The 13133-nt window shown below is 37.3% G+C and overlaps 1 protein-coding gene across 3 annotated transcripts in view; it reads left to right on the top strand.

Moving 5' to 3' along the window:
• Positions 1 to 8925, top strand: part of Eip74EF (Ecdysone-induced protein E74) — a 570400-nt gene extending 561475 nt beyond the window's left edge. For all 3 annotated transcript variants that reach the window (XM_068226749.1, XM_067143498.2, XM_067143500.2), the window contains 3 exons: positions 3652 to 3939; positions 4070 to 4262; positions 5979 to 8925. In XM_068226749.1, the coding sequence (XP_068082850.1) occupies positions 3652 to 3939; positions 4070 to 4262; positions 5979 to 6087 (590 nt within the window). In that variant the 3' untranslated portion in view covers positions 6088 to 8925. The remainder of the gene's footprint in view (positions 1 to 3651; positions 3940 to 4069; positions 4263 to 5978) is intronic.
• Positions 8926 to 13133: the final 4208 nt, after the last annotated feature.

Raw genomic sequence — 13133 nt, 5'->3', positions numbered from 1 at the left:
TAAAGCCATATTTTTCTTGAAATATGCACTCTAATTTCGTCTTAAAAGGAGTACCCATCTTCCTCCTGCCTGATATGGAACACCAGATTCATGTCCACATGTGCAAAGGTATGTACGTTTTGCAAACAGTTTACCTTTTGTGGAATTGAACAATTTCCCTTTTTCTCTCATGACGATGTCACAGATTCCTTCCTGATGCGCATCACGTCAGGACAATTGAGTGACTGGATGTTCTCGGCTTTCAGAACGTGTTGCATTTATTCAACAGCTAACGGACCCCTCTCGCGATACGATGAATGCATTTAGGGCCGTTTTAATAATCATAAGTTGGTTGTTGGTATTTTGAATATGGCTGGGTTACGAGCCCAAGTCGTATTTTGAACATTAACTCCCGAATTGAACGTGTTTACTTAGGTTTTAATAAAGAGCTTTATTAATTTCGCGTTGTGTGCCCATTGACGTAGTGTTTTTTAAATTATTGTACTGAGAAAACTTACTACAGTATCTCTGTGATTGATTAGCACAGCGATATCGTGGTCAGCCGTTGTTACGAAAATACCGCACGTGGACAGAACATTGCCGCAGATGGTTTGTGAAGTGAGGTAGTACTGAGCCTACTATTATTATTATTATTTTTTTTTTTTTCGCGAGTGCGGGGCGGACTTTTGGAACAATAGTGGTTCCACCGAAATGGTGCAAGTTTCTCACATGTGCTGTGTTTTTTTCCCATGACCATGTGAGGTAAGAAAATTCTATTGTTCACAGCGAGTCTAAAGATCGCTCGGTTCGTGCCCGGGGCAGGGCGGAAATGGCTGCAGCTTGCTTGCAGAGGGAGCTGAGACCAGTGACACCGGCGTAGCCCCGCCTCCACGGCCTTGAACCGCTCCACCCAGCTCTCCCCGGCACGGCACGGAGCGGCACGGCATGTCCGAGCCGTGCCGTTGTTGCATGCCCCCCACCACCGTTCTTTATTTATATCCAAAATACGGATGCTTGAAGGTGAGGTTGCATAAGAGCTCTGTCACGTAAACTTCAAGTTACGGTGATGGACCATTTTAAATGTACACTTAAAATACGCCGTTAAGTCCCTCATCTGTTTTAGGCTAATTGTTTTGTTGCTTTGTGGATATTTCTGTTTTTCTGTTGTCCATAGAAGAAAACAGTTTTATATAAATAACGGTATCCGAGCCGCTGTACAAATGCGATATATTTGTTTCATATACCATTGTTTTTTTTAATGGTCATCATTGGGAGACTTTGAATACTGCACTGCAAGCAATAATTTACAACCCTGTTCTCGAGGATTTTGATTATTCTTCCTCCAAATCTTGACGTTGCCGAAAATGTCAAAGAATACCTATCAAATTATCAGGGAGAGTGCTCCTAAATCGATAAGAAAAATAATTGAGTACAGGACATATTTGATATTCAGTACAATATTATTCATCTAATGCTTAAATGTGGAATGGATACTGTTAACAAGTCTGTAACTGGTAGAATGGAAAGAATGAGCTTCCAATGTGCGCATGCCCCAGTTAGGGACTGTTTCATTCCGTACACCGAAAAGTCTCGTTGTTGGGACCCAAAAGCAAAATCAAAGCAAAGTCACCTCCGTACAGGCCACGAAGGCCCTTGGAGGAGTGGAAGGTAAAGGCTTCCACCATTGTTAACCTCGGCACGTGATGGGGTAGAGTGGTTAGCTCTACGCCCGGCCGCCTTTGCCCCCTGGAATTAACCTGGTACTCATTTTTGGTGTAGGCTGAAAGAACCTCATGCACCTCCGGAAGTGGACATCTCATTTCTTAAATTTTACGACTTCCTGACGGGGATTCGAACTCACGTCCTTCCGGGCGAACCGACCACGCCTTTACCGCCTCGGCCAGGCATCCCCTGGTTGTTGGGACCCGCAGTTTGGAAATAGTTCCCTTCGCTTCCAGCATAAGCCCTATGACCTCCATGTGTTAACCTTGTAAATTGGATGGCAGGCACATCACAGTATTACCCTTTCTTCTCATCATATACTTCGTGAGGTTTTATATGGGTCTCGGATTTGGTGGTTTGATCGATCGAGAATGTAGTTCTTCTCTCTGGATTTAAATCCAATCATGCCAGTTCTTCCCGTTCCGCCACCAATTCATGCCCTGTGTACTCATTTTTCCCGCAGTGTGTTAGTCATAGACGACCGGATGTACTGACCCTATACAGTCACTGTAACCGGATGCTGAGGTGTCAGTGTCTATAGTTCCTTACACATTCGCTGTAATGACATGATCCTAAGATGTGAGCAAACATTTCGATCTCACCACTGTGCGGTTAGGGTCGCGCAGCTGTGAGCTTGCGTTCGAGAGATTGCGGGTTCGAATCCATCGTCGGTAGTCCTGAAAGTGGTTTTTCCGTGCTTTCCCATCCTTGCGTAGTTGAAAATATGTAATATCGCAGTAACACATTGAACAACTAGCAGAAAGAAAAACATCGATCTCACCATGGAGGCCTATAGTGATTACCGTCCTTGGATCTGCCTTTATTACTCTCGATTCTTATTTTTCTAATAACATATATTGCGGATGACGAATTAGAAGAATCCCTTAAGATCAGTACGTGATGAAAACTTAAGTAGATATTGTGTTCATGAGTTGGGAGGACGTGGACCGATTAATGGCTGTTTTAGAGCTGCGTACAACTACGCATTTGCACTTCCCATTGTTAACCTTAGTGACTTGTCGAGTTTGCATATTGTTATTTATAGTCTTATTGTTACTAGTGTCCGCATTACGTGTCTGGAACGGTGGCGGAAGTTGCCAAAGACGTTTTAATTTGTTTCTCTAGCGGCGTAGAGTCGAACATGTTGGCGCTGCCATCTGTCGATCGATGAGGTAACTACGACGGAGTGCTCACCAGAGCGATTGACCGTATTCAAGGCTGTCCCCACCGACCGTCGTAGATTGGTCAGGGATGCTGTTTGTAAGAAAAAAGTTGGGATTGTGCCAGTATAAAATTGTTGAATAACAAGTTGGGTCATTTTATCATGAAACAAGAGTGGATATATTCAAGGTTATGTTGTAGATAGTGTGTAATCAATTGTGTAGTCTGTGCAAGACACTCGCAATTTTCTATAATTGGAATGAATATGATGCGAAATAATAAATCTGTTAATTAAGTATCAAACTTTTTTTCGAAAACTCTTGATTGTATATGCATTCTGAAATGTCCGCAACATTGCAAATTAAAGTATCATTTTACACTTCCGAAACATTGTCGTAGAAGTTTGGGAGATGGAACAGAAATTAGATTTTATCCAGCATTTTTCTCGTCGGAAGACAGAGGACCAAGATTTGTACCGTTAGCTTAATTTTAAGGTAGAATCATAGCGAATACGCTATGGTAGAACTACTAATGTTTACGTTCTCTGCACGTGTGAGAACCGATACTAGAAGGATAAACATCAGAAAGACATTTACTCCTCTAATAGCGAAAAAATACAAAACACTAATTTCATGACCAGCTAGTTTCTCGACACGTAGGTTTATGTAGATATCTTTGAAAAATGTCTGATTTTTTTATTTTTAAAATTATTATTTTGTGTATTTATAGTGTACAGTTGTTTTTGGGTAGAATTACTTTTAAAAAAGGATGTTGATTTGTGTGTTCTAGTTACGGACGGTTACAGTGGATACATGCCGAATCTCCCCGCGCCGCATCGTCTTCAGCAACCATCATCGTTCCATCCCCAACAGCAACCACCCCAGCAACAATTCGCCGCGCCGCCCGCCCCCTTGCCACCCCGACCTGCCATTCCCACGTCCGTCATCCAGGCTGCCACGTCCAGCGTTAGCGACGACCTCTACATGCTGGACCTCGGTTTTCCTCCCCGCGCCAAGAAGAAGATGAAGAAGCCCAAGAGTGGTGAACCTGGGGCCGTCAAGCGGAAGAGTCGCGAAGGTAAGGTCGTTTTTAGAAAACTGACGCGGAAAATATTTCCCTTAAGCTTACTAGACAGACTGAACGAGTAATACATTGTATTTTCTTATTTATCTAGCAGTTTTTTTTCAAATGTTGTCGTTTGATGCAGGTTCGACAACGTACCTGTGGGAGTTCCTTTTAAAGCTGCTCCAAGACCGAGACTACTGTCCACGTTACATTAAGTGGACCAACAGGGAGAAGGGAGTGTTCAAGTTGGTGGACTCGAAGGCTGTGTCGCGGCTTTGGGGACTGCACAAGAACAAACCTGACATGAATTACGAGACGATGGGACGAGCACTGAGGTAGGTGTTTTAAACTAAGATAATTGACTGCACTTTGTGTAAGAAAGAATCATACTGAATGGGTTTCTGAAAACTTCAAGGCTTTCTGTATCTCCTGAACTGCAGATAAAGTTAACTAAGTTCCCAAAGGAAGCTCTTCTCATTTATATGTGAAGAAAATTATGCTAAATTAGCCAGGAAGCATGGTTTATGGAGAATAGGTTTAAAAGTTATTCACAATAATGTTAAGTCATTTTTAAAGGAATGTACAGTTTAATTAAAAGCCTGAATATATTCGCTGCTATTAAAAATAAATGTAAATCCGTGAAATGCTTCCAGAGATGAATATGCTGTAATATCAGTAACTTTGCTTAAAAAATATACAATGGGAAAAACATTTTTACATTGACATATTACAATAAAAATAAGACTTTTTGTCATTCTACATAAATCACCAAAATCTTTGTTGCCGTATCATATATGTCTTGAAGTAAAGAAGAATTCACAGAGCTACATCACATTATCTTGATTCACTCTCATCCTTTTACACTATGACAAGAATTAAGTCTGAGAATTTGAAAATGTAATAGTGAAGTTATAAAATGCCATCTTGTGGAAACTTAGGAACTCTGTGCACAAAACCTTTATATTCGGGGGTTTTATTTATGTCATTTCGTTAGGCTTCCCAATTATTGTCAGGTTTTGACATTTTGCATAAAAAGTAAAAACCTGCGATATCTCAGATCTGTAAATTAGAAGTGTGCAGTTCATTGAAAATATTGCATGTAATATTGGATACACTGTGCTGAGGGGTGGTTAATTGTAGCATTTATGCATCTCTGATTTAGCATTTTGAAGAAAAACATAGAATGTGAGTTTTGATAATATTAATGTGAAATTAAAATCACTTTTGCTTTGAGCTATTAATTTTTATTTTACTAAGTTGAATAAAATTGTACATTTGTTATAAACTGATACGTCAAGAAAAAATTACATTGATACAAAATCAGAAAAATTAAATATACAGGATTAACTCAAGTCATGTTCATGAATCAGTGACAGTGTTGAAGGAAATCGTAGAACACACGTGAACATTTTGCTCTTATTTCCTACCATCATGTGTAGTTATTTCAGTAAATAATGCTGGTAGGATCCCAGATACATTACAGACCTGCTTAGCTAAACTGTTGCATTCTGTCCAACAGGGCACAAACTCCTCAGTTTGACTTTCCAGGAAAAAATGATAAAAACTAAAGTTTTATTTTTAAAAACATGAGTTTTTGCACAGTTTTATTAAATTTGCATTTTATAATAATAATAATAATATTTGCTTTACGTCCCACTAACTACTTTTTACGGTTTTCGGAGACGCCGAGGTGCCGGAATTTTGTCCCACAGGAGTTCTTTTACGTGCCAGTAAATCTACCGACACGAGGCTGACGCATTTGAGCACCTTCAAATACCACCGGTCTGAGCCAGGATCGAACCTGCCAAATTGGGGTCAGAAGGCCAGCGCCTTAACCGTCTGAGCCACTCAGCCCGGCAAATTTTCATTTTATAACATTTTAAAAACACATTTAAAAAGTGTTTTGCTTGTCATGAAAACTTAAAATACTGATGTTATAAAGGTTAATACATTTCACACAAAATTGTTATTATAAAAGATCATCACCTCCAACTATGCTATGTTATTGTATTGTATTATATTATATTGTGATGTTCTTTTTTGCATTCCAGGTATTACTACCAGCGAGGCATCTTAGCGAAGGTGGACGGCCAGAGACTCGTGTACCAGTTTGTTGATGTGCCCAAAGACATTATTGAAATAGACTGCACAGGAGCGTGACCTCCCACTTCTGGCTGCTAGACACTCAAACTTTGTGGACCTGATTGTACATATCGAGTTGACTAGTGGGAAAAAAAAAAAAAAAGAAAAGGACTGGAAAAGAACTCTACATCAGAGAGGAAAATAAGTGCTTGCGTATTTCATGTGCAATTATTATATATGTTACTGTTTTCTGGATTTTTGCCAGAAGAAAATCATACTATTTTTCAACGAATGCAAAGCAAGGAATATTTCAGTTTTTAATAGATCTCAGGAACAATGTTGATGGTTGCAAGCAGAGAACTCTATTTTTGTAAGTGTCTGAATTTGGTGCTGGGGAGAGGCCTGGGATTGGGAGCTGCGATGATACAACAAACTGTGGTCCAATTTAACTCCAGGAATAAAAGAAACCTTCTCGTGAAGTTGTCCACACTTTTCTACATGCCAATCTGAATTTAAGCTGTGGTACTGCATGGAGTTCCATTGATAAATGTTAAAAAAGTATTGATCCTTATTAAAATATTCCTCAGTTCACCGAGTATTATCACCATCTTATATTCTCGAATGCCTTCATTTAAACTGATCTCTAGGTGAATTTTATCTTAAGTATTCTTTTCCCATTTATTGTGGTTAGCACTTGATGTGGATTTACTGCCAGATGTCCTTTCTGATTCCAACCCTCTGCGGGATGGATTGCATGTTTCTGTGGTAGCTGGTGTGTTGTCTGTACAGGAAGAAGAGTGTATTGGGACAAACACTAACACCTACTTTCCGAGCCAGAGGAATTAACTGCACACAGTTGAAAGACCCGACCTGGCCAATATAATCAAAACTGGGGCCCTCTGACCATTTAGCCCAGGAGCCTGTCTGAATTTTATCTGCAACTGTTTGTTACTAAAAATTGCATATTCCTTTCAAGTTTATAAACTTTCACAGAGTTACATTAGAGTACAACCCTTCAGTTTTCTTTCTGTGTCTTGATTCCCTTTAGAATTTTAGGCAATGAGGTGTAATAAAAATTCTTTCCTGTTATGCATTTCTGACTTGGCATGTTCATTTCCTTGGATTAAGTAAAGATGCTTAATTTTGATTGGACCAGTCCACGTTCCTTCAGCATTACATACTAGAAATTGAGGCAATGTTAATCAAAGTCTGTATTTTTTACTGCTGATTGAGTGGTACTGTTGCATGTAAAGAAGTGTGGTCTTTTTCTTCCTCTTTTAATGTAATGTACATGCAAAGCTATATATGTGTAACTTATTTATTATTTTGTTAATCCTAGCATCTGTAGGGCCTAGGTGTAAGGTATCATTATCATATTCCACCAAAATACTGTATATTTTGATTAAGGGTGGTGCATGGTGCATTTTTGGGGAGAGTCCTTGGATTGGTTTCTGTTGTCCACAACAGTGCCGAAAAAAGGAAAGGAATGTGATGTTAACTGTGAAGAAAGTCAGTGTGCAGGACAGTAGCCAGGAATTTGAAGTGTTGTACTTAACAAAGTTCTCTTTCTAGCTGTCGCATAACATAAGATACAGCAAAGAAAATTGGTGTCAGTCTTCATGATAAGCAAGTTTCTTATTCATTGTCTATTTGGAATTTCAAAGAACAAGTGTACCTTTAGAATTCTGTATGTAAAATCCAATATAAATGGGTTTGTTCTATTCCACTGTAGAGCTAGCATATTGAAGTATTTGGCGATTTTAAAGTTTCTAATTTAAAATTATTGTGTCTCTTCTGGGAGACTTTCTTGCTGTTTTCCAAGTTGTTCGTAAAGTGTTTTGAAGTTAAAAAATATATACATTCAATGTAATTTTTATCATATAAAGATGTATGTATAAACGTTTGTTAAAAAACAACAGACAAGTGTCCAATGTTTAATGGATTGAATTGTTTAAATACTTCACATGTTAATTCTATCATATTATGAAATTGATGGAATATTTTGTGCTTGTATACAAGTGCATGTATTAAGTTTGTTGTGATTATGTCCTGTAACAACTGGCTGTAATTTTGTCTATTATCATACATCAGATATGCTTCAGAGTAGGATCATTGAAGGAAGTGATTGAGTAATGAATTCCTGTGATTGACTGACATTAAAAAAAGCCTATTTAGGAATTATTCGTAAATTTATTTTGGAATCTTTATGTAAAAGAATATTATTAATTTTGCATACTGTGATGTATCATATGGCTCTGTTTTGATCAACAAATGAGATGCACTTTTAAACAATGAATAATTTGTACAAAATCAGTGAAAAAGAAACAAATAATTGTAACTTTCTGTGATGTATTGAAACGGGGAAAAGTGGCAGCAGGAACTGCGATAGTATTTTCTACTGCCCCAGTAGTTTGACAGTGAGGTAGCCAGCCTCGGTGCTTTGAACACGTCCATTAATCGGTGAGGACGTTCACTGATGCAACTTGACTGATTGCGATAATAGCATAACTTTAGAAACCAGAGGCATTATGTAACATTCTATTTCTAATACTATTTCACAGTTTACAAGTTCTTTGATTAGTACCATTTCACCATTTAACTCACAATAGTAGATATTGTGGAGTCCCAAATTTGCGTCCATCGAAATTGTGATGTCTTTGTTATAAAATATTTTAAGACTATATCAACCATAGTATTTCTTCGAAAGTAATTCTATTCTTTCACATTCACCTTACAACTTGTTCAAAAAATTAATTTTTTACTTGTTAAATCTACACAATTACACAGGACTCTTATTACAAGGTTTTAACTAGGACGGCTTTTGGGGATGAAAAGAATGGTTAAATAAATGTAAGGTATTTCTAATATCATGATGCATGTTATGAATCTTTAAGTGCCATTTGTCCCCAGTAGGCTAGAATTGTAGCTCATGCACTGCATTGTCAGTGACAGCTTGCTGACAAAATGTCTTTTAAAATGATCATAACATATTGCTTTTGTTTCAGCATAACATATTGTGAAAGCAAAAACATTCATTTCTTGAAATTCTAAAGTCTCATGTTAAATTGTGTTGCACTTTGGTCCATTGGTTTGTTTTGCTTACATAATTCCCATATATCCACCTTTATGCCTCTCTTATTGCATCATGGAGTAGAAATACTGAGGTAGCTTAAAAGACGATACCAGCTTATTAAGAAAAATATAAAAAAATGAGAGAAGACCTGAAAATACTTAATGTTAGTGTAAAGATAAACAAAAACTACTTGTACAAATGAAATGTAGGTATATAAATGTTCGGTGATATTTTCATACACAATTGTGCATTGTAAATATGATTGCAATGATGTGACATGCCTGTTTCTGTAAAATGTAGAATGTATTCTATAATATACATGTTATACTCAAATATGGAGTTTAAATGGAGTCTTTTACATAATGTGAAATAAAAGTTTTACCAAACATTACAAGTGAGTTACATTTATTTTCTGATTTAAGAAAAAGACTTAGATATAACAATTATATCTATGACCCACCATCCTAAAAACTCCTAAAGTATCTTTGAATGTATGACAAACTACATCGTCTGAAGATCCTAAGTTCAAAGTGCAGAAACTACCTTGATTGTGTGTATGTCCAACTTGTGAAGTACTGCACCATGCGGCAACTTCTTGTGCATCCGCCCCCAGTCTCAGTCCCAAAAATATTCCAGTTTTAGAGATCCCACAATCACACAGTTTCTATTCTCGCGAATGCACTCCCTGGCATAAAGATTGATCTTCTGAAAATTTCTACTTGCACGAATAGGCTACAAGCATGGCCGAAAAGAAAGAGTATGTTATTCGTGACATTATAACACGAGCTACAGAATTTATCTACAGAATCTGGAGCTGGAGTTGTACTTACTTTGACTATGTACCTAATTAGTATAAAATTAAACTAGTACTGATAACAGAAGAGCATAAGTATAAAACAGATCTAACAAATAGGTACTTATAACCTGTACTTTTCCATCAAAATCTCCAAATATGCTGGTTGTCTGTTTCATCAGAATAATATAGGTACATAATTGGTACTACTGAAGGCAACTAAAGAACACTAGCACAGTGAAGAAACTATGAAGATGTTTGAATACACTACTCTGATGATTTATATATTTCTTTTAAAGTGAATGTAGGTGCAATAATACAAATGGTTAATTTGTTTTGCAAAATACAGCTGTTGACTGGTTGAAGTTCCTGATATTCTTATCCCAGATATGTCACCGGTGCCATGAGCTAAATGGTTGGGGACTTCTTGGCTAGTTGATAAACAAAATTTATCCACATTTTGCCAAAAAGAAAGGAGCACTTCTATGCTTCTGGAAGAAGTTTAAATTACATTATAGCATTTGCTACAGATTATCTTAAATATTGGCAAGGCATGTTATATTTTTAATATGATCAAACTAATGCTATATATCACCTGAATACTAATAATTTAACATATTTTTTGAACCTGATATCCCATGAGACATTTCTGATATAATTTATCAGTAAAAACAGATAATATGAAAAAGCATGAACATTTTTGCTATGTTAAGCATTTCAGTAGGCTTGGCAGACTGATATGTAATAGCAACGGCTGGCTCGGTGAGGAAAGCAACGGTAAACTACCTCACTCCTCATTTCCCTAGCACACCTCTTCAGTGACGCCTAGGCTATTTATGACAGCTGTTGGCGGAGCTGCAGAGGATTAAACCAGCCTTCGGGCTGAATACCCAACGTACAATATACACAATTTATTTTTATACATTTCAAATGTCAGCATGGCCCAATATCCCCGATAAACATCAAAGCTTCCCATCTGACATAGGCTATGATAGCCTGCACAGTGCACCTGTGCAAGTTTATTGGCAAAGTGTGTGTTGGACAGATTTTTATGAAAGAGTAAGATAAGACGCAAAGCTTAGAACAAGATGTGCACAGTTTGACATTAAATCTTTCATACAAGAAGACACTCGGTTTTTGAACTGAGAAGAGTACAGACAACTGATGTTGAATGTCATGCAGAAACAAACTGCAGAAACAAGTACCTAAACTACGCTTCAAGGTAGGAAATACAGTTTTATTTTCCTTGTGACTGCTCTGTGACTTACACTCTGGATAGGCCTATGAGGTAGGCCCAACTTTCAGGACACATTCCTCACACATAAAAGAAAATATGCTATATGGGTCTGGAAACGCTTTATTTCGGCTAATTCCTCTAGCTCGGAGACTAGGCTTTTGTGTCTGTCTTAATACACATCTTTGTTTGCATACTGTACAACGCATTGCACTATAAACCATCACAGAAACACACAGTAGTGAAAGCATCCCTCCATAAAGGCTTCGCGTTAGGAAAGGCATCCGTCCGCAAAACTGGGCTAAATCCATACAACGTGCCGATCCCACATAAATGGGTAAAGGCCAGAAAGAAGACCAGACATATGAATTAGAGATAAATGATTAAATATAACATTTGAATTAAATTTACACAGTTTTAAATTAAAATAATAATTTTGCTTCTTAAATTTACCAAATGTGGAACGTTAGCAAATTCATTGAGAATAATATTACAGTTTATAAAAAAAATACGAATTACATTTCTTTAAATTACCGAGTTTGATATGCATAGCCTACATCTAACAACAGTAGTGTATCATATTCTTCAATAACATCTACGAAGGTAGGCACTTGTCGTTCAGTACCAACAAACAAGTAAATATAGTAACTTAAGGTGGTGATAATACAGTGCAAGTATAAATTTAGTCCCCAATACAAAATGATGAAATAAGTAGTGTATCGTTTACATTATTTAGTTTGTGTGTATATAAATATTTTACTCACTTGTCAGAAGCAATCTCCCCAGAAGCCCTGACGGATTTGGCAGTGGGCATTCAAATCAAATCAATAGATACTACTTCAATGTTTATACTGCTGCCCGAAAGCTTGAATATTAAATAGACCAGAGTTGAGAAGTAATTGACTAATATTAATCGAATTACTTGAATCGATTACATTCTTAATAATTTACTTCTTGAAATAAAATTGTGATACAGTCGATCCTTCATTACCGTATCTCGAAGTAACTTAAATTTCCCGACTGTTTGTCCTGTTCGTCACGTGTATTTATTTCTCTATTACTCGAAGTTCGGTTACACTAATTTCTCGATTTCTCGAAGCAAATGATAATGTGTAACTCGAATTTTGTACAACATTAACTGTGCGATACATTTGTGGTTTGTGAGGAACAGTTAACAAGTAAATAAAGGTTTACAGTGATGCTGGACACTAATATGACGAAAAACTAAAACTTCTAATGATCGTAAAATCGGCTAAGCTTCGGTGTCTCTCGGGTGTGAATTAATTACCGGTCACATACAAAAGCAACCCCAGAAGTCGCGGATGACCAGCTCCATTTACGAATCTCGGCTGCGTGGTATTGACGAGAAGTTTCAACGTGAAGAAAGGAAAGGTTAACAGTAATAAACAGAAGAGACTAATGGATTTTTTTCCTAAGGTGTTAACCGAGGCATGTCTCTTGTTTCACAACTGCCTTCTAAAAGGTTACAATAATAAGGGTTATAATCAAAGTAATGCCGTAAAATAGAGTTTATTTATGTATTTCTAAATACTGTTAAAAATAATATATTTACTATAAGCCCATAGATACATATGATACAATTATATGCTATACATGCCCAAAAAACGGTATTCTGGATATCTCAAAATAAAATTTAGATTTCGAGATTCCACTGTAGTTACATTCTAGTAATTGATATACATCGCTCGGAAGGAGAAACGGGAGAAAATAAATGACGATGAAGATAACTTTTTCAGTTCTACTATAGCAGAACCAGTAGGTTCATCAGTTCTGGATAAGGTTATTTTCTTACTTCTCCAGTACCTTAAAAGACATTCCAACCATGTTCTGTAGGGCGTCTTTTCAGTAACTGCATAGCTGTACTTTCCCCTCCCCCCGCCTTAAGATGTCGAGGATTAGCGATGAGAATTATAAGAACCAATTTTTGTTTTGTTTTACAAGTTGCTTACCTCCCACCCACACAGACAGGCCTTACGGCGACGATGGGTTAGGTAAGGGCTAGG

The sequence above is a fragment of the Anabrus simplex genome, chromosome 3, assembly GCF_040414725.1.
Source record: "Anabrus simplex isolate iqAnaSimp1 chromosome 3, ASM4041472v1, whole genome shotgun sequence".
NCBI lineage: Eukaryota > Metazoa > Arthropoda > Insecta > Orthoptera > Tettigoniidae > Anabrus > Anabrus simplex.
This window is presented reverse-complemented; position numbering and strand designations above follow the sequence as displayed.